This window comes from Pelobates fuscus, chromosome 7 (genome assembly GCF_036172605.1).
Source record: "Pelobates fuscus isolate aPelFus1 chromosome 7, aPelFus1.pri, whole genome shotgun sequence".
In the NCBI taxonomy this organism is placed as follows: Eukaryota; Metazoa; Chordata; class Amphibia; order Anura; family Pelobatidae; genus Pelobates; species Pelobates fuscus.
Window position 1 is genome coordinate 83,640,262 of NC_086323.1, and position 23,462 is coordinate 83,663,723.

Genomic DNA, 23,462 nt, shown 5'->3' on the forward strand with positions numbered 1-23,462 from the left:
TGAGTGCCTGTAACAAGGATTCTCTTTGATTTACTATATGCTTATATTGAATTTCGGTGTATTTTTGTATATTTTGGAACTTATTTTAATTATCTGGGAAGCTGTTTAACTCTTTTTGCACATTTTTTTTTGTCTCAACATGTTTGGTTTTCCCCCATATTCATAGATTCAATGCAGTGCAAATAATAAGTTACAAACCCAGCACTGAAAAGTGACAGTACTTTACCTGTGAAATTTTTTTTTTATAACGTAAACCAGGACCCCAGGAGGATCTATTTTTATTTTTAGATATTATTAATTTATACACCTCCAGTAAATTATTATGCATTGCTTGTTTTTCATTAATGATCCTGGTTTTACTGCGACAGGGCCTTTCCTTATTGCAAATGTGCATGTTTATTGTATGCAGCATAACAGAAAAGTCATTGAGAAGTCTGTCAGGTGGAGTGCAGTGCCCAGTAAGCCAAAAGTGTCCATACCGAGTGAATGGATAAGATGTGAAAGTGGATAGAAACAAGTAGTGGAAAAGACAAGGACAATGAAGTTGAAGTAAAAAGGGACACTAAAAGATGGAGCATATGGGAAAAAGAATGAAATTGAAGATGTCATGGAACTTCCCTTTCACAAAGCCGACTAACCCAAGATAGGCTTAACACTTGTTTTTTTATTAAGGATTTTTTGTTTGCTAATAATACAGGCATGATATAGTTTGTCGCATGTTCTGGATTTGGACTGATGATGTTATCTCTCATCCAAACACTATATCCATAAAAGAGTGTTCAAAATATTTTCATCTAAACTCAGTAATGAGGAAGTTTTCAGTGTCTGATTGCTAAATATAGTTAAATGGCGACAAACCAACGCCAATGTATTGTAGGTGTATAGAGTATGAGTTGTTACTCAGAGTTATTCGGAACAAAATATATTGACCGTCTAAACTTCATACTAGACGTATAGAGCCACAGGCTTCACAGTGCAGAGTGAAAGCTCAAATATCTTTATTATAGTCCATTACAAAGACACAATGTTTCGTCCGTGAGGCTTTAACCACATTTAGTCATGATTAAGGCCTCACGGCTAAGATGTTGTATCTTTGTTTTGTCCTTTTCACTATAATAAAGTATATTTATGCTTTCACTTGCACTGTGAAGCCTGTGACTATATACACTGGGGGCTAGCGAACCTCCTACACAGAGTTCCGGTGTACCAATACACTTGAGTGCAGCATCACACTGGTCGTAAACTTAATATTAGAAACTTTACATTCATCTAGTAACGTAAGTTTGAGTGCAAATGAAACCCTTGCAGGAGAGCCTCCACTGCCTATGAAGATCCTTAGTGTTGTTTGAAAGCAGCTGCTTATTAACAGTGGCTGCTAGCTGATGCCGGTAGCCATCAATACTTAATAGAATTAAATAATAAACTGGCGTACTGGAAATGTAAAGCCTAGTAGAGGTTGTAGAAATATAACCATCAGCCACCAGCCCTAATTCGGCTCTGGCACCATGTAGAGAGTATTTCAAATACTACAATATCCAGCCTGCACACTCCCCAGACATGTTGAAACTTTACAGGGGAGAGAGACCACAAGTAAGTTTCTCTCTCCTTATGCCTATTTATAAATATGGAAAGGCAAAGGATTTAGGAAAATAAGATGGCTTGATACGCTTGACTTGATAAAGACCAAATACGATCTAAACTTTGCAGTAGGCCCTCTAGCTTTTAAATATAATTAACAGTAACTAAACCAGAGTTCATAATATAGGAGTACCACTACACATCATGCTACCTTGTCCATTCTGTAGTAGGAAGAGCTTTGTCAATGTCAAGTGATTTCAAGGTATGGCTAGTAGCAGACTAGACTTGACATTTTGATTGCTGAATATAATATGAATGAAATACTCTGTCGTACCAGTTGATACCATAATACTATATATCTGGCTAATGTAGATGATATCTACATTTTGTAGAATTAAACTGTAATCTGTATATTCTCTTGACACTGACACAATATGATAGAGGCAATAATAGCAGTTAATTGTATAATCGCCTGGTAACATAAATAGAATAAGGTGTTATTTATGGGGTATTGTTTATTTAGCTTCACAGACATTTGGTTTTATCTTAAGCATGCACAAGTTACAAAGTACAAAGACAAAAACATGCTCGTTGAAATAAATTATTTTTTCCCACCCCATCTGTTCAGTAACTTTCATAAATAAAACTTCCCTGTAGCCTTGTTCTGTTGTCAGATCTGGTCTCAACAACCACACTTTTTTCTGTTCTGTATAAAAAATAGAAAATCTCTTGAACCAACTGTCACAAAAAAAAAAAACCCAGAAATGAAACACAGTAAAAATCATAAATAGCAGTACCAGTCGTAATGTAACTAACACAAAGTGTTCGAACCAAGAAGTAGTAGTAGTGGCCACTTCATTCAGTAATCTCTCCTCATTAGTCTATTAAAAACGTTGCCTTGCTGGTAATACTTCCAACAAACTATTTTTCAACATGCTGTGAAGAGCTTCCTTTTGCTGGAGAAGATTTTTTTTCTCCCAAAACATTTATTCAGCAGCAATCTTCTCCAACCAAAGGTAGGTCCTTCTCAATGTATTGAATGTGAAGATGTAAAGACTTGATTGCCATTTTGTCAGCTTGAAATAGTACAGATAGCAATAATCTCATGTCAGTGCACAACAGTTCAATACAAGTCAGATATCTCTCAAAGTGAAGACATGTTCCATCTTTTACAATCACAAGCATTTCCTGATGTGTCACTAAATATCCACTGAATCACTAGTCTGTACAACACTGCACGGGTCTGAGTTATACTTCCAGCTTGCCCCATTAGAACAGAAATGCATGCAAGACACATGTGTAATAAATAAGAGGAGCCAGCTCAGAACCTTTGTACAATATATAAGAGAACATAAATATCTAGTTCTTAGATGTGACTGTTCACAATCTGTGTCTCAGTTTTCAAGCACATTGTGGAATGAATGGGTGACTGTCTGTGCCAAGAGCTTTTGTCTTCTTTATGCTACCACCATTGCTTGTAATGTTTGTTAGGTCCAGGTAGAACCGTGATTTTAGAAAGCGTCGGTAGGAATCTTTTTCCATCAAGATGAAGATTTTGTGCTGGGCCTGGTCAAAAGTGGAGTTGGTTGGTTGGAGCAAGTTCTTGGTGGTGTCTTCACGAGTAGCAGAATCGAGGTTCACCTGTTGACATGGTTATGAGTGTATTAGTCATGGAGTTAAAGCGTGATGCTCCACAATGATACATTTATGAACTGTCACTACAAAGATGTTAAAAAACTTGCCAATGTCTTGTAATTAACACAAATGATAGAAGTTGAAATTCAAGACTCTATCAAAATATGTTTCTGGTCATCACATTAAACAATATCAAGTTTTATCTTGTATAGTTTTCCACTGAATAATTTATGATTGTGATGCAATTGGAATTTTATAAATATGTATTTTTATATGGAATAATTAATATTTTGTAATTGGGATTAGATATCTGAGTATGGGTCTGCTATTTAATTAAGATATTTAATTGATGAATATTGTTCCTTGTGATATATTTGGGGTAGATGAGTCATGAATAGTAGAGGAGAGATGGAAGTCAAAAGTAAGTGTATTTAAATCTAATTATAAGATTCTACACTAGTAAGGTTTAGTGTTGGGTTTGTCCTTTACCTCTCTAGTAGCTTCCACTGAAATGAAATCTTCATAGATCTTTTGGGCGTTGATAGGCAGCTTTGCTGGATTTTTCAACTTTTTGTAATTCTCACAAGCCAGCCAGAAATCCAAATTTTCTTCACTGTATTCAGACTGAAGAAAGGACCTGAATGCATGTACACCACCTGCAAGCAACAAGAATTATATTAGGTGTAAAAAGAACATTCCAATTACTTGGTTTAACCGTTATCTTTCAATTGAGTAATATTTTTTTACTTTTTTTTATATTTCTTTATTTTTGCGAAAATTTTCAGATTTCATACAGTTACATATAAAGCATTCTTTACACAAAAATTCCATTAAATAAACAGATGTTGTACCCTAAATATAAAGGGGATTGCATTTAAGTTAAGATGCGAGAATAATGTAAAAGTTCAGAACATAGTAGATAAAAAGTGTAGTCCTACATCCGTATTGTTACATGTACAATCTTATAACTTTCCTAGTTGACCTAGTTCAATCACTCTCCATACATAACAGTCATACTGAGATGGATGGATAACTAAGGCGTTACATCTAACAGTCACTGTGTTCGATTCATTTTCCTTCTTTTTAGCCAGGGAGTAATTGAGTAATACCGATACAGGACAATTATGTGGACATGCTTAATATTATTATTGAGAGTTAACATTGTTTAAAATCTAAAGAAAGCAAATTGGACATGTTCACTCAATCATAAAATGTTTAAAAATTTAGAGAGAGCTAAATTGGACACACACACACACACTCTAAAAGAATGGGGGTAAGTGCTGAGTATGATCTGAATTATAACATATCCTTGAATTTCTATGTTTATGCAAGTGCTATGAAATAAACATAGAAGAATGCCCTTTAAGGTTTATAAGTAACTCCAACCATATGTCTTTAATCCCAGCAGCTGTAATTCAAGAATAGGATGCAAACCAAGAAGCCTGGGAAAAGCTAAGTAAAAGTTAACCAGACATACTCCTTTCCTCGCCTGGGACTAGAAGCTATCATCAACTGTTTGTAACAAAGCCAAACTGGGGTCACTTAAGATTTGAGAGTCACTGCATGTTGACGTCACTAAATCTTCAGTTCTATCCTATTCCATGCACAAGATGACAGAGCAGTGTCAGTATAATGTTTATTTATTGTGGCACGTTCCAAGTCATATGGGGTTCTACAACTGATTTTAGTCACGTAAATGTAATTCCTTGACATGGAAAAAAAAATGTCTCCATCTATTATTCTCTATAAAACTTTGCTTTGTTTATATTATTTTAGATAACTGTAAATTTCCGACTTACATTCATTGTTAATCAGATTTTCCAAGGATTCTGTCCATTTCTTAATGTCATCTTGACTTAGCCTGGAGAAGCAAAGAAACAAAGCATTGAAGGTATATGCACATACACCAAGTACACATATAAAAAGGCGCTTACAAACGAATAAATACATGTACTCCATGTTTGTTTACTTTATTCTTGTTTCTTGTGATTGGACACACCTGATCTCCACACTATGTTAGTTGTATTTGATTTTGTTTATCTCTCATGTACGGAGAATTTTTATTTGTCTACTATGTGGTTTATTATCTAACTGGCTTATTATCTAATACATTAACACAGACATTACTAGATGACGTGCCAATAAAATATATTAGCACATGGAATTGACCATTCAGAAGAGATATTTAGCTGAAGGATGCACACTTAATCATTTAGCTTATAATAAGGTATTTATTTTCAATATGTCCCTGTTTAAGGACAGAACTTGACCAGAGGATCGGAGGAATTTACCCATTGCAGTTTTAATTCAATAAAGATCAAGTATGTTTACATATACTTGCTATTAAATTCAGGTTACTGTAGTGTAATTAACTAATAACAGTTACAGAAGCACAACCGTTGGGTGGTAAATTGTATCCAGCTGGTTTTTAAGACTTGTATCAAATTTTACTGAAAATGTTCTAAAATTGGCAACATTGGGTGTAACATGATTCTCATGAAAAAAGAAAAAACATTATCTTGAGTAGATGTAATGGAGTCATACTTTTTACTGCTCAGAGTACCAAAAGCACCATCCCACTGAGAGAGTTGCTATGAGAACATTTTGTAAGAAGTCACATATTTCATCCTAAGAACTAATGTCTAGAATAATTCTTAATGCCACACAAGGTCAGAGACTCACCTCTGGCAACCAGGTTTGTCTTTCTTTGGGTAAGGGTTGGTTTCACATCCATCTGTTTTTTGAAGTAGGAATCCAAGACGATGTTTCATGTCCTTCGCACTAAGAAAAGAAAACAACAAAAAAAGAGAGAGAGAGAGAGGTAAATGCATGTGGATTATGTATAGGTGCAGCAAAATAAATCAGGTGTGCTAATTTCAGCAGAATTTGGTGACAATCATGCATCATTTAGTAATGAAATAAATGGGCATAGATATGAATATGCCATCATTTTGCCCTGAATAAGTGAACAAGGAACAAACGTGCCCATAACGTACACCTACACATTGCATCATTATGTCAATGGAGAGCACATGAAACACTGGATATCAATTTTGACACCTACAGGCATCTTAAAAGTCTGCAACAGTGGCCTGAAACTATACTTCTGCTAGAATAAACTGCATTCATTATCACCTAATAAAAAACAACCATACAAAGTACTTTTTAACGTTCCTTCCTTGCTACAAAGAAGAAAGAAAGAAAGAAAGAAAGAAAGAGAACATTTATCCTTTTCTTTGATGCGTGTAAAAGCTTCTCTCCCACAAAGTGGATATATGATTATTCTGTGATGCTTCGTGATCATAGGCATACCTTGCGGAACCTTTTAAGTACGCTATCTTTGCACTCACTGTAAATTATTTCTGTCTAGATGTATAGTATACTGAAATAGATACACTACACTTCACAAACCTAATAACCCTGAGCTTACATTGCGTGATTTTCCTCTTTTGGAGCATCACAAAGCTTTACAGTCACATATAAAATATGACTATTAGTTATCAGATTTGGTACTCATTTCATCTCCCTCACAATGATGGAAAGGTGAGCAGGGGCTGATGCAACGAGTATCTGTGAAAATATTTGTAGTGGGTGTCTAAACAATAGTAGTTTACAGTTCTTGGAAATAGAAATTAATGTCTTAAAAGAAAAAAGAAAGAAAAACGTAATTTAATGTAATCATTACGCTGGTGAAATGATTAGCTAATGTACAGATTAAAATATACATGTAGCTTTGTGTGTGCCTTCAAGATAGCTGCTGCAATGAACGTGAGAGACTGTATATGTATCTGACTGTGGCAGACATATCTGTAGTATTACTTCTAATGCAAGTGTACAGGTAATCTATAACATCAATGTATCTCTACATTAGATGTAAAAAAACAGATAACATTTGTATCTTGTAATACCTTTTTTATTGGACTAAGAATTTTTTAATGATAAGCTTTCGAGAGAACCTCCCTTTCTCTGTACATCAGGTAAATATGGTCCCAGGTCCCTATCATACATCAATACAGAGCACAAATACCCATGTACTTACAGATGCATGTATCTCTGTGTTACACACATCTATTACCAGTAATAGTTTCACTAATCAATACTGTATAATAATAACACCAACAATATCCCTTAACTCAGTATAGAAAAATACTAGTTTTCAAAGAATGACATACTGTGATACCTATATCAGTCATCCTCCCTACCCCCCATGGTATAGCATTATAGAACCAGGAATGATTTGACCATCACACAGTGTTTTATAAGCCAGGATCAATAAATCAGGTATACACGGTAATATAGGCCAGGAACAATCTTTCTGCAGTGACAGGTTTTCACCCAGGGCAATATTGTAAATGAGCAGGAAAGGCAATCTGTTTGTTTTCTCTTGTTAAATGCTATTAGCATTGATGGGAATTAACAAAACAAAAAAAGCCAGATCTGATTTATTCTGCATATGGAACAAGCAAAATATTAGCCTAGTCCTGTTCTTCATTTACACGAAGTTCTATTGCCTAAACAGTGAATTAACAAGAAACTTAAAAAGATTTAGGGTAAAATATTTGAGTAATTATTCCATTGTGTAACCATATCTAGGCTATGAATCAGTTATCAATCACACAGTAGTAAAAACTATTACATCTTGAATAATAATAAGCATTTGCAATAACTTGTAGATACCTATGGACCAGCTATACCCCATTATATAATAATAAAGGCTGATCCATCCGTCCCTATTATTACATTATCACAGATCTAGCAATGTAGATCAATAATAATCACCCCGGTAATACTATAGTCATTCAAAAAGCTACAAAATGATCAATCTTTGTAACACTGGAATCAAAAGGATTCAAAATGTAGAAACCAGACTAATTTTTAGACACCAGCCTGGCATTATATCATTGTATTTAGCTATTTATTTTGGAAAAAATGGCATCCAGAGATCAGATTAATCAAACACTATGGCATAGCAATAAATATTTTAGAAGCCATGACTCATTGGCTCATGGGGCCCCTAAATCCTTCTTCTATCATAGATGACAGAGATTCTGGAGAACCCTGCCTCCAGCTGCATCTCACAAACTGACAGGGCTCTCGATTCCCATTTTATTGCTATTATCTAATTATATATTATACTGTCTGTAATCCTTTACCTGCGTAAATGACTAATCTGGTGTCTTGGGTACATAGCAGAGTGTTATCTAGCATAGGATGACTAACAAAGAATCTCTATTACAAGGACATCTTAAGGTCATTAAACTGCATTACTGTGATATAAAATGTACCCATCCATAATAAAGGATAATACTATCTATTCATTGTGCAGTAATAAAACATGCAATTCACTAGAGAGTAAGTTATCTCAAATTAATACTTAACATAAAAAATTTGGGTCAAAACATTCAAATTAGACAATGTCTCTTTTCCCAGCTCACTACAACTAAAATGAAAAGACATGTCAAGAAATGTCTTATGAAATAGCAACGCAAACCGGCTACTGGGTTCTAAAGTTCATGTATTCACTTGGCGGAAATTGTGGAACTTGAGATGATTTTAATACTATGGATAAAAATAGCCAAATTGTAAAATTTCTCCAACTTTTTGATATTTTGGCCTACATTTTAAAGCTCCAAAATGATACCACATGTCACTCTTTAATAAATCATTTTGACTTCCCAGCTATGTTGACGTAAATCAATCTCTCAAAGAATGATTTGGACATCTGGGTTCCTTGAAACTTCCTTATTCTTTCTAATCAACTTTTAGAAATATGGTATTACTGTACGACAATAGAGAGCAGGCACTTAGAGCTGTGCAGTAAAACATCTATCAGCAGTATAGAACGTGAACATGCTGCTGGGGTGGTTAATTAGTAACTTGTGGCCAGAACGGTCAGATTACCATAGCTACAATACGTTTTATGCTCCGAGCAAACTTTAAGGTGTTATTTACTAAATTCCCGAAATGGTAAATTGACATTAAAATTACTAAATTTAGGCCAAAGTAGCTGATTTAGACATTTGCTGAGTTGGTGAACGTTTCCAAAAAGCAATATATATATATATATATTATAAAGGCAGTTCTGTCTTTATTTTTGAAGGACGATCAATACATGACTTAATCATTAAGATAGATATTAAAGGAATGCCAATAAATCACTTCTCAATACATATATATTCGGCCTTTACAAGTCTCTGACATTATATTTATTAAATAGGGATATGTATGTACAATGGTCCTGTCTCTCTATCATATTGCTTTGTTCCATGTTTTCGACTGTCCAATCACTATCCCGTCAATGCCCTTATATTGACTTTAACTTCACTATTTGATGTTGTACCATTCTAGGAATGCTATCTATCGCTTCACTGGTGTTACTGCAATGTCCCTGATCCGTCTCATGTATTTTGCAATAAACAAATTGAGCCACTAAATTACAGATCTAACCCTCTTCTTGGCTTCTGCCACAGCTCATTAGCCTTGGAAATATTAACCAGGAATTATTTCTAACTCTTTAGAACAGCCCACACTGAGTGAGAGAGAGTGTGTGTGTGTGTGTGTGTGTATGTGTGTATGTGTGTGTGTGTGTGTGTTAGTATATATGCTCATGTTATGTGTGTATACGAGTGAATGTAGCCTATAGAAGATATTAGCCTTAATTAGTACATATACATTATTGGAGAACATGAAACCAAATAAAAAAAATATATTTATTTTTTGTTGGATGATTTACATAGACAGAAACAATGGCAAAAGTTAGGCGCTTGCGGTTTTTATTATAGTAACCATGGCTACCTGTTTATCCAGCCCTGATGTTATTACTGTTCTTAATTAAGAATAGCAATGCTTAAGGCAGTGATGTAAGGAGTAAGACTCCACAAAATGTTGGCTGTTTTATTATCTCCTAACCTTTTCAGCAGATTTTATGTAGAGCTATGTGTACTTCATTCAGGATGCTAATAATGTCTGGATTGTCTTCTAATTCATCTAGAACATCACATCTCAGGCTTAAAGTTGGCCCACATGCCCCCCAAGCAGGAGACCCACACACACACATCCACATTTACCAATGTGTTTCTAATCACTATAGTCAAACGTCCTGCAATAATAATCATATTTTTCTGATGCCCTGACTATTTTGTGAACTATTGTTAAGGTATGGGTTTTAGGGCACACATTTTATTGGATTTAAAATGCTACCAATGTATGTGTTTGAAAACAGCAAAGCCTTTCCTTGAAATACCAAACTTACACATTTCCCCTTACAATCTAGACCATGCCTATCAAATTAAAGCAGAGCCAGAATTTACATGAAGTAATATTGCTTTGTGAACATTGTTTAGTAATTTGATGTCTATTAGTATATTACAAGTAATTCTAATTCAAGATGTTGAAAATCTGAGTTGTACATCCATGTTCTAATTACATGGGACCTTTACACCAACATAATACATACATTTATTTCAGACCTAACATGGATGGTTTGGTTAAGGGTTAAACCCAGGGTATATTTATCTGAAAAATACACTTGATGGTGCTGTAAGGGTTAATAAAGTGCTAAAGCGCACTGTTTGGATATGAAGCTGTAAAATGTATTTAACCCCCCAAATCCCACAGTGTTCACTCGAGAATTGTATATTGAGTGCACAGTAGCGTAATCTGCCTGTACATACTAAGGGGTTTATTCACTTAACTTGGAGTTGTGACAAGAGAACCGCAACTTTTAAAACAAAACTCAAATTTTGAAAATAGTTGTGTTTTTACCATTTTGGTTATTTAGGAGTGAAATTCTTCACAATTCCTGATTTAATCAATAAACCCCACAGTGCTCTGTATTCAAGGATTCTAGTCACACTGCATTCAGTAGATGTATTTTTTTATAATATAACAAACATTCGACTGAAGAATCTGAACATAATTGCTCCATATCAACATATACCAGCACATTCTTTCAAGCCACAGAAATGCCACCTTCACTTCCCCATCCAATACACTGAACCTACCATCAGATACCACAACAACAATGTGTTACATTCTAAACACAATAATAAATCCAATCCAACTCAATTACCAGCCTGCTGCTTAAACCATCCACAACAAAGACTGGCCAAATGTGTTTTAGAATAGGACGTCACCATGGAACCTCCTTACAAAGGGTTAACAACATATTAGGGAGAATTAACCAATGGATGATATTCAGTATCCAATAGCAGGCCCCTTAAAGCAAACAGCCATGCTTAATGGCATAGTTCTGCAGTAACCTGCATTCTGTTATTTAATGTATCACTGCTCTCCCAACTGCTTTGCAGATGTGCAGCGCTCTGCACATAGTTTCATCCCACCAGGGTTAAAAAGCTCTGCAAGTAGAAATGTTCAGCATGTCCCCAGTCCCCCATTGCAGGAGGCTCTGCAGACATCAGTCTCACCTTTTTAAGCAAGTGGCAGGGAAGGATGTCACTCCAGCTAGACCTTTACACATTTTGGAGGTGAGTTCAGGCTCCCAGACTCTGGTGCTGTTGTATTTCTGTTTTGTATCTGTCTCGCTGGGTCTGTCTGTCCAGCTTGTCTCAGGTCGGCTTCTGCTGCTACCCATCGTCTCATCTTTTTATAGCCTCAAACAACAGCACACTGATACAGCGCTCAGCCAATCAGAGCGGCCGTCATCTCCCTTCCAAGCATTCTCCCTCCAGAGCATCATCCCTCCCTCCCTCCCTCCCTGCTCCAGCAAAATCTGACCCCCTCCTTATTTATTTTATTTCAATTTTCCACCCTCTGCTGCAGAAAAGGAGAAATAGCAGCAGCCTGTTGACGTGTGAAGGGGAGACGACAGAGCAGAGAAAGAGGCGTCGGGGGAAGTTTTAGAACTTTGTGGGCAGATGTACAGTAAATCAGACCTGCATGTGTTTACAAGAGAGCACATGATGGATATCAGAGAGACTTAAATGTGTGTTTTATTAGTGTGGATCAGACATACGCGGTACAGAAATGACGCATATATTTCTAAATATGAAAAAAAAAACATTTTTTGTGACAAAAAGCCCAATATGACAGAAGCAATAAGCTATAATATCACACTTGCCACTCGTGATTTAAGTTAATAGTGCTACACAAAGCAATAGCCTGTCATGGTAAATCATTTGCTACTGTGTAGAGGTAAAGGGGGAGTAATGGTTGGAAGATGACCATTTAAGATGCTGTGGAATTTAATTCCCATGATTCATAGCCAGGCAAAAGATAAAAACAAGTTGATAAAATAAAAGTTACCCTCCAAACCCCACAAAACACAGACACTACATCTTCCTAAACATGTTTTTATATCTCGAGATTACTGCATAGGGTATGACACATTATTTGAAACTGGGTTATTATGATGCTCTAGGCTTTGCAACGCATTATAGAGTCACTGTAATAATAATAAAGTTCCCTTTTAAAAGTCACTGCGTTTTCGCGTAAGAGGTAACTAACTTTCTTTTCTCTTGAAACCTATCTAATTATCACAATGCTCATTACATCTCTACAGCTCCTAAAACCTCAGATCTACGTTATCCATTCTATACTACAGAACACACATTAGTCCAGATGTCCAGTGCAGTGGCGCCATAAGGGCAGGTGGATCTGAAACCTCTAACCATAATCCCACCACCAAATAAAACACAAACACTGCCGGCCAATAGGAAAAAAAATGTCCACAGCTTTAATAAATATATATAGCAACATAACAAAAGTTAAGTTATTGTCCCCCACCCCTTGTCATATTATATTTGAACATAACCCAAATAATATACAGTGCAATGTCCACATCAATAAATAATATAACAATGTAACACAAAAACCAGTAAAGTGTAAATACTTTTTTACTTAACGGAACAGTGGTGGGGGTGGATAGTCCAACACCCCGAGGTTCTGGGCCACTGACAGACTCAAAACCTCACTAACAACATAACCGACTGTATAACCAAACTTATTATAACCAACTTCTCTTAACTACCCCCCCTGCTTATTTCTTAATAAAAGATTATATTCCCCCTTTATCTTCACCTTACCAGCCCCACCCCTGTGACCAAGCGGGGATAGAAACAGAAAAACAAAACACAACCAACTACGGGCGAGACTCCTAAGATGGCTGACCCTTTATCATATGTTCCCAACCACCAAACAAATCTACCAATCCTTTCTCAGATGCACCTGCACCCCTCCTAGCCCTGTCAGGGCTCCTTTCCTCTAAACTGTGCTTGTTCCATGGGGCTACAATATTGCTTCCCATGGATTATACAACTTTCCAAATATTACACATTTTACTACAGTGGTTCCACCAACCGCAAATCCTTGTGATCCTCTATTTCAGTGCATGCGAAAACCAGTCGCTTCAATTATTTGTTAGATGGATGGATAGACAGACAGATATATTTTTTTTTTTTTTTATGTCAGTGCTCAATTCTCTTCTTTACCATATATACAACATTTTCCAAAAATCTACATTGATTTACATTGGAATTAAATTAAGTTCAGCATTTTTCGGCCTAAACATTTTCCACAATCCCCTGTTTTGGAAATATTTTCGTCATGTGTCCTTAAGGGGTTAATAACATTAGTTGTACTTACAAGAATCCTGCAGTCTTAATTTCACAATGTCAGATAAATTTGAAGTGAAAAATAAAATGCCCTAGATTACATTTGCTCTCTGTGAATGGCATTCAGCAAAACATGTCAATTTATCCGAAGCTACTTAATAAACATTCCAAAAAATGCCTGACAACAATGAGTAACCTTCTATGACTCTCTGGGAGGCCCATTAGTCTGTGCTTAAACAAAACTTTACTAAATTGGATGTCTGAAACAAAACAAGTTTTCAACAGGAGATTACATTTCTGACAGCCAAATAACTGTAATGCAAATGAATCACATGAACTCGCTTAAAGGGACACTCCAGGCACCCAGTCCACTGCTCATTGGAGAGGTCTGGGTGCCAACTCCCACTACCCTTAACCCTGCAAGTGTAATTATTGCAGTTTTTTTTAAACTGCAATAATTACCTTGCAGGGTTAAGTCCTCCCCTAGTGGCTGTCTATTAGACAGCCACTAGAGGGAACTTCCTGCTCTTTAGCACAGGTTTTCTGTGCTAGAGCGTCGCTGGACGTCCTCACGCTGTGTGAGTACCTCCAGCGTCGCTCTATTCCCCATAGGGAAGCATTGAAATTAATTTTCAATGCTTTCCTATGGGGTGCGCTAATGCGCATGCGCGGCATTGCCGAGCATACGCATTAGGTCTCCTCGGCCGGCGGGCGGGATCAGTCTCGCCCACCGGCCGACGTAAGCAGAAGGAGGAGCGGCGGGGGAGGAGGAAGCAGCGACGTGGGACATGTTTTCACCCCTTCAGCAACTGGGGATTGGGGGGTGGGAGGGAGAGGGACCCTCCAGTGCCAGGAAAACGGATTGTTTTCCTGGCACTGGAGTTTCCCTTTAATACACATTCCCACATTCTATTTAATTTAGAAAAAACGAAAACCATTTAAATCCCAAGCACTTAAAGAGTTACTCCATGCCTTTTTCATTATATGTAAAAAGCCATAGGCCTGAATTTGTGGGAAGAGTTTTCCCTATATAAACTTAACCCCCAGCCCTACGTACCTACGCCGTTTCCTGTTCGAGTGAGGCTGCCACGACAACCAGAACTTCCGTTCTGATCTTTCCTGCCAATTTTTCACTGATTGGTCCCAGCAGCCCACTGACCCGACCTTCAGCGTCTCTGACCGGACTAGACGCCGGCTTCCTCCCACGAGACCCTGCACACTTACATATGTACACGTGGGAACCCGTTCACGGTGTTCCCATGTCCGGGCCTACCAAACGCGAGGATTGGCTCCCATTACGTTCGCATACACATGTACCGTTCGTTCGTTTTCGTTTAAACACTCCTGTGCTTTACTTATGTTTGCGGGATTTTTTGCTTGCGGGATTTTTTGATTGTTTGCGTACTGCATGTTCATTCACTTATTCTGTGTATTTGTCTGTTTCAAACCGTGCGATCGTATACTTTGTCCCATGTACATTTTGATTCATGCGTTCATTCGTTTGAATGCGAGCATCAGAGGTGGGAGTACGGACAGAAGATAAACATAAGTCTTCAGCAGATCTTAAGGGCCTATATGGGACATACTTGTGTATAAGGGAGGATATATAGGTGGGAGCAGCATTATGTAGATATTTGAAAGCAAGAACCAGAATTTTAAATTGAGTTCTATATTTTGTAGGAAGCCAATGTAGGGACTGACAGAAGGGTGAGACATGGGAGGTGCGGGCGGACAGGAAGATGAGCCTCGCTGCCGCATTCATTATGGACTGTAACGGCGCAAGTTGGGAGCACGTAAGAATGCTGAGAAGCGGATTGCAGTAGTCAAGGCGAGAAAGGACAGTGAAATGGACCAACACCTTAGTCGCATCTGGCGTTAAGTAGGGGCGGATGCGCGCAATGGTTTTGAGATGGAAATGACAGGATTTGGCGATAGATTGAACATGAGGCTTGAAGGAGAGGTCAGAGTCAAAGAGAACACATAGGCAGTGAGCCTGCGTGGTGGAGCTGATGGTAGCACCGTTGACTTGGAGGGAGACAGACACAGGAGTAACAACACTTGAGGGAGGAAAGACCAGAATTTCAGTTTTGGTCAAGTTTAGTTTAAGGAAGTGGGCAGCCATCCAGTTAGAAATAGCAGAGAGGCAGTCAAAGACACTAGTCAAGAGGGACGGGGAGAGATCAGGAGAGGACAGGTAGATTTGCGTGTCATCTGCATAGAAATGTTATTGGAAGCCAAAGGAGCTAATGAGTTTACCAAGGGAGGCAGTATAGATGGAGAACAGTAGGGGACCAAGGACTAAACCTTGGGGGACACCAACAGAGAAGAGTTGAGGAGAAGAAGCAGAGCCAGAGAAAGAAACACTGAAAGAGCGCTGGGAGAGGTAGGAGGAGCATCAGGAGAGAGCAATATCTTGTAGACCGATATTGCGGAGGATGAGAAGAAGCTGTTGATGATCAACAGTGTCAAAAGCCGCAGACAGGTCAAGGAGAATTATGATAGAGTAGTGACCACAAGATTTTGTAGTGAGTAGATCATTGGATACTTTGGTCAGTGCCATTTCCACAGAGTGCTTAGCGCGGAAACCAGACTGAAGCGGGTCTAGCAGAGAGTTGGACTCGAGGAAGTCTGTCAATCTCGCATACACAATTCTTTCAAGGATCTTGGATGCAAAAGGCAGGTTGGATGATAGTTGGATGAGGAGTTAGGGTCAAGATGGGGCTTCTTTAGAATTGGGGCTACAGTTGCATGTTTGAATGGCGATGGAAATATACCAGAGGAGAGAGAGAGATTGAGAATTTTAGTGAGAGGTGGAGAAAGAGAAGAAGACAGAGTACGGATGAGATGCGAGGGAATTGGATCTAGGGAGCAGGTGGTGGGGCAGGAGGACTGGAGCAGAGCAGAAGCCTCTTCCAATGTAGCGAGTGCGAATGAACATAGAACAGCAATGGGAGTGAAGTTAGGGGAAGTATTGTAAGGGGAAGAAGAAAGATGAGAGATCTCTTCTATGATTGTAGAGATCTTGTCAGTGAAGTGAGTTGAAAAGTCTGAGGCGGTTAAGTTAGTAGGTGGAGGAGGAACAGCAGGGTGAAGAAGAGAGTTAAATGTGTGTAATAGTCGTTTGGGTTCGCGGGAGAGTGTGGTTATGAGGGTATTGAAGTAATTAACTTTTGCAGAGGAAAGAGCCAAGCTGTATGAGCTCAGCATAATGTAATGTTAAACTTACATTAAAATACATGGTCTACCAATCAAACACGTCTACGTCAATCACTACAAATGCGATTCGGGTTAAAGCCATTAGCATGTCTACTAAAGGATACGGTAAACTAGAGTTTCCCATATGTTTCATACAAAATGTCGAGGCCTCACTCTGCCTTCGTTACGACCATTAAATACAATTCAAACCCTTAACATTTACTAGGGGCTTGTCTCTGCACGCCTGATCCTCGCAAGGTCCTTAATACGCATTTAATCACATGTTACCCAATTTAATATTACATATGTTTTACCATGTTACTTTACATTTCAAAACATATCCATCGAGATATTGCCTTTCTGTCCTGCTATCTGTTTTCTGGCTAGTAGTTTTACACCTATAGGCATCTTTGGATACTGACAATTTTCTATCTCAAGCCTATCAGGTAAACAATTATCATGTATTTATCATACCGACACACATCATCTTTAAGTTTAAGCCACAATCAAACTCTCCTCTTTATGTTCCGCTCATAAGAGCACATTTTCCCTTCTGTTAGTCACTGTATTTCCCTTCTATTTTTCAGTTCACATCACAACCAGTGGTTTCATCAGATGCCTTTTTTTCCAGTCCTTCTCTCTCTGATTCTATTCAATTTGTTCACGTACATATGTTTATGTTCACGCTCATTCACAAAAGAGACAAGCCCCGCCAAGGTTAAGAACTGTCTTTTAGGGATAGGAGCTGGCTTAGGTTAAAAATTGTATCATCCCGTTTCCAATAGGCCAACTCCCCACCTCAACACGGAGGTTTCTCATAACGGCCCAACTCATAGTTAGCGCCTCGCATACTCTTCTGCAGGGTCATAGCCAGGGCCACACATGTCACGGCTACATTGACTCTTTTACTGTCAACAAGGGCCAACACCCTGCTACAATTACACCCACCTCCTATAGAATGTAAGCTCGATCGAGCAGGGTCCTCTTCAACCTATTGTTCCTGTAAGTTTATTTGTAATTGTCCTATCTATAGTTAAATCCCTTCTCATAATATTGTAAAGCGCTACGGAATCTGTTGGCGCTATATAAATTGCAATAATAATAATAAATAATAATAATACAATGCATCGTAGCTATGAGCCCATATGGCCCAAATCACAGGTAGTTGGCAACTAGCAGGGCCTCACCGGTCACTGGTTAGTTAATATCTTTGCCTATCGGCACTAGTTAGCAAGCCAGTTCTACATAAGGGATATTATCAATTTACATCAAAGTTGTGCATGGTTAACTCATTATTCATTTTGTTACAGGATGCTGCAAGAAATAGCTCCAGGCGACGTTCTATCTCTAAAAGACACTCCAACCCTGTAATCCCAGGTCCCCCGCAGAATCACCTGTCCCCTGTTAATTCATTTTTAGAATTTTAATGCTTAACAAGATTTTCCCAACAGCCCATCCTCTGTACTGCATGGGACAATGGTGAAGCATTAACTTGAGCCAAAATCCATGGTGGCTGTAATTGGCTGAGAGTGCCAGTTGACCGCTTTCAGCATATCACAGCGCCCATTGCTGGCATGAATTGGCGTGGAGAAAAGGAAGTCCTTAACCATACCTTCAGTGGGGGCACAGCTGTGCATGGCCGGGGACAGGGACGGATTAACATAGGGGCTAATGGAGCTGCAGCTCCAGGCCCATGCCCATGAAATAAGCCCATTGCTAAAAAAGGAGTTGCTGCCTGCTAGTAAGGAGGTTAGGAGAGGAGTGGAGAAGTGAGAGCTAGGGGACAGTCCTTAGAAAACGTGGAGCGAGCGCAGCATTAGATGTATTTATGCCAAGCTCAGGGTGCTATCTGCACAGTATGCCCTTTGTTGGCTAGCATGCATGATTGGAAGGCTGACATGCATTCATGGGGCTTTGGGTTTACTTGAAAGATGAAAGCGAGACGTTAGCATAGGGTATGTGGTTTCTTGAAGCTATATCCTGCAAGTTTCCCTCCAGCACCACCTTCACCAGATACAGGATGCTTGAGAGTTATAATTGTTTCAGTGTTTTTTATGGACACAGTTCTATAATTAGGCCCATCATAATTGTGAGCACCAGGCTCAATGGCCTCTTAATATGGTCCTGGCCAGGGACCATTATTCAGTTTTAAACCACTTGAAAATGGTTCAATAATGAGTAAAGAGACAGTGCCAGAGGACTGCAGGCACTATATATACCTCATTCAGATGAAATGGTTATAGTTCCTACTGTGTACCTTTAATAACAGCTTCCTCAAGTTTTGCGATGTGTGCTATTCACACTATATTGATCATCTAATTAAGAGGAATTATTTCCATTCAAGAGTGCAAAGAGGACTATTTCCTAAAGTGATATTGCAAAGGGAATTTGAAATTTAAAGTCATACTAGCCAACCTGAAAGCATAGCTGACTTAGAGTTTTCCACATTAGCTATTTTGGCTTTGTATTTAAATTTAACTTTGAATTCGCTTTGAACTCTCATTTTAATAAATAACCCTGTCAGTATTATGGTTTTTTTTTTGCATTTATTGTGCACTGAATTGTTTAGTTATTCTAATCTGAATCTGAATCTAGTAGACATATGCTCATAAGTGCACACAAATCTGTGCACTTTAGAAGCTTCTAAATGCCTTGTATGCTTTGCAGAAGGATAAATTGATATACTGCCAGCTGACAATAGAGGTGCCAACAAGATGGATCTCTGCATTGCATATGCTGTACTAATACGATAAAATGCTTTTTAATAAGTGCAACTTTTTTTTTTTTGGCATAATGTTCATTCAAATATGGTTTGGGAGGACTGGGCTACTGTGATGGGCCACATCTCCCTAATTAATTTACTTGGTTTGTTGTTGCATTTTCTTTTTTGCTACAATGTGACCCATGGGACATTTTTAAACTTACAGTGTTATTTTCTAAACTGTAACTGTAAGGAATTAACCATGGAATTGTCATTTTTTTCCCCAGGATAACTGGAAAATAGCTAAGGTTTAAAAGGTTAATCACTAAAAATTAATTTCAAAGGGAATTAAAAATTTACGGTCAAAATAGCCGAATTGGAAAAATCGTCAACTATGTTTTAAGTTCGACTACTTGCTTCTTGAATTTCATTTGGAATTTACTTAAAATTCTCACATTAGTGAAAACCCCTGTGGTCATTTTTGAAATTCAGTTATTTTGGTCTACAGTTTGCAATTTCTTTGTAATATTATGCAAATGTCCAATTTAGTGAGCAGACCGCGCTCTTCTGAAATTCTGCTGTGCTATAATATATACTCTTGTAATTTAGGTAACTGTGGCAGCAATGGTAGATTTAATAAACTTTAACATTTTTCTAGAATTCTCAGTAGAAGTACCCTATGCCCTTACCAAACATAATTTTGAATTTTAACCAAGTCAACATTGTAATGGAACATTTATTTAACATCAGTTTTTTCTGGAATTCATTGAATAATGGGCTCGGAAACAGTTGAGGCTTCAAAAACAGAAGTTGACAGAATGGAGAAAAGTGGAGAGCCATACTATTACTATGCATCCTGTTTACCTCTATCAGTTTGGATTGAAAATATAAAAACTAGGTAAAGTTACTCATTTTCAAATCCCCTCATTGCTGTAAATTTGCAGTTTCTAGAAGGTCCATAAAGAGGTAAAGTCACTCCTGGTCTACACATTGTTCTAACATTGAGTGGTGAGTATATCCCCAGAAAAAAATGTGTTACAGCTTCTATTAGCTTGCAGAGTAGCTGCATTCATGTTTTTCATTAACGAACTGACCTGTCATAACTTGTGCACATAGCTAAAGCACCGGTTGTTGCAGGCTCAATAACTAGTACCGGTAAAAGGATGGTGGAAAGGTAGGTTTATAGCTGCTTGAATTTTTGCATATCCCTACAGTTTACAAAATGCAAGGTGTCAGAAACAGGATAACATTTTTGCAAAATGTACAGTACATTTACATGCTTTTGGTATTAAACCCACCAGATATAACATAAAACAGTGGCCATTTTTGTGGCAGTGCGAGAATTGCTTGCAATGTAAAAACTTGACTTTACTTGGTCTTGTCCAATTTTCTATAAACAGCAAATGACAACATTTACATAGTTATAAAGTAAGAAAGCTCTGTATTTTTTTTTTTTTAAAGGAACTGTCATTTCCCTTGATTTTTCTTATTGTATTTGCTTATTCCTATATTTAACAAATGTATGTTTGTGAGATGTGACAAATAAAATAAATGTAGAAATCAACATTTATCCTGCAACTGGGCACCTCCATCTTAGCTACATGTCACAGTCATTGTTATAAGCTCTGTTCTTTGCACCTGGCAGTCTGCATAGAGAAAGCATACACAGAAGAAGAGAAGTGACACAATGTTTCTATTTCTCCTTTTCATCTGACACGGTTTGCCCTGAATTTTTCTTGTCTGAACTGGATTGAGATGAAATTAGCTAAATTCCTAAATTGGCACAGTCATGCCAAACTTACCTTTCTCCTTTTTGTTTCCTCTCTCGGGATCTGTTCTTCTTTTCTTCTTATCTTAACTAGCTAGCTTTAAAACATAAGTCAAAGTAGGGACTACTTTGTCTTATGTGTTTTTCCTACCCTTGACTTTCTTTGACCAAAGGAGGGGCTTCATTTCCTTTGTCAAGTTGAAGGGTGAGTACTTTCTCTGACACAGGAAATTGAGCGGACTTAAACTCCTCCTTTGGTCAAAGAAAGTCAAGGGTAGAAAAAAACGGTATCTTATGTTTTAACCCCTTAAGACCGGAGGGCGTACTATTACGTCCTTTTTAAAGCGGCTCTAAACGCCGCAGGGCATAATAGTACGCCCTCCGGTCTTTCCTTACTTCCCAGGGAGCCCCCCCGCGGCAGATCTTCCTCCTCCGGTCCCCCCCGGCCATGTGAGAGTGAGGTCCTTGCGAGGACCTCACAATCACATGGCCGGGATAGCTGGCTTCTGTATTGCCAGCAGGGGGACTGCCTGTAATGACAGGTGGTTCCCTGCTGGCTGAAAATAATATAAAATAAATGTTAAAAGTGTAAAAAAATAATAATATATACTTAGATCATATATATATATATATATATTATATATATGATCTAAGTATATATATATACACATATACACACATGTACACTGTATAGGTGTATTTTACTATTAATATATATATATAATTATATATATATATATATATATATTAATATCAAATTACACGTAGACTGATACTGATTAAAAATATATATATAATTATTGTTATATATATTTATATATAATATAAAAAAATTAAATATGTAAATACATTAAAAAATAAAATAAATAAAATAATTTAAAAAAATAATTAAAAAATATATAGATGTGTGTTATTTCGTTCTAACTGTATTGTGATATTAATATATATATATTTGTATACAAAAACACGTAGAACGAAATAATATATATATCTATATACATAAATATGTACGTATATATCACTATATATACTTATATATAAATAAAAATATTTAAAAAATAATATATATATACATATATATTCACATACATATATATATACATATATTAATTCTACATATATATTTATGTAATATTTTTACATAATTGGGTATCTTAATTAATTACAATTAGCGGGACCTGCCTGACAACCCATGCCGAAAGTAAAGGGAATTTAATTTGCTAGCACAATATTTAACCCTATAACTTTCCAAGACATCATAAAACATGGGGGGTACTGTTCTATTAGGGGGACTTCGCTGAACACAAATTATTAGTGTTTCAAAACAGTAAAATGTATTACAACGATGATATCGCCAGTAAAAGTGACGTTTTTTGCATTTTTCACGCACAAACAGCACTTACACGGACGATATTATTGCTGCAATACTTTTTACTGTTTTGAAACACAAATATTTGTGTTCAGCGAAGTCTCCCGAGTACAACAGTACTCCTCATGTACAGGTTTTATGGTGTTTTCAAAAGTTACAGCATCAAATATAAGGCTTGTGTTTCATTTTTTTCACATTAAAATTTGCCAGATTGGGTACCTTGCCTTTGAGACCCTATGGTAGCCCAAGAATGACAATTACCCCTATGATGGCATACCATTTGCAATAGTAGACAACCCAAGGTATTGCAAACGGGGTATGTCCAGTCTTTATAGTAGCCACTTAGTCACAAACACTGGACAAAATTGGCGTTTTTTTGCATTTTTCACACACAAACAAATACCAACGCTAACTTTGGCCAGTGTTTGTGACCAAATGGCTACTAACAAAAACTGGACATACCCCATTTGCAATACCTTGGGTTGTCTACTATTGCAAATGGTATGCCATTATGGGTGTAAATTTCATTCCTGGGCTACTATAAAGTCCCAAAGGCAACGTAACCAATCTGGCGAATTTCAATTTCAAATGTAACGTGCTATATTTGACCCTGTAACTTCCCAAAACTCCATAAAACCTGTACAT

At 37.4% G+C, this 23,462-nt stretch overlaps 1 protein-coding gene across 1 annotated transcript; it reads right to left on the minus strand.

Moving 5' to 3' along the window:
* Positions 1 to 2,073: 2,073 nt before the first annotated feature.
* RGS4 (regulator of G protein signaling 4) lies at positions 2,074 to 11,860 on the minus strand. The gene is made up of 5 exons (XM_063427347.1): positions 11,640 to 11,860; positions 5,896 to 5,994; positions 5,013 to 5,074; positions 3,703 to 3,869; positions 2,074 to 3,219 (listed from the first exon to the last, which is right to left on the minus strand). The coding sequence occupies exons 1-5, from the start codon at positions 11,804 to 11,806 to the stop codon at positions 2,980 to 2,982; spliced, it is 735 nt and encodes a 244-aa protein (XP_063283417.1). The 5' UTR covers positions 11,807 to 11,860; the 3' UTR covers positions 2,074 to 2,979.
* Positions 11,861 to 23,462: the final 11,602 nt, after the last annotated feature.

Coding starts and splice junctions, on each gene's coding strand:
- RGS4 (XM_063427347.1), bottom strand. CDS start 11,806: ATGGGTAGCAGCAGAAGCCGACCTGAGACAAGCTGGACAGACAGACCC. Junction 5,995..11,639: donor CCTGCCACTTGCTTAAAAAG/GTGAGACTGATG, acceptor TTCTTTTCTTAG/TGCGAAGGACATGAAACATC. Junction 3,870..5,012: donor AAATCTGATTAACAATGAAT/GTAAGTCGGAAA, acceptor TGTTGCTTGCAG/GTGGTGTACATGCATTCAGG.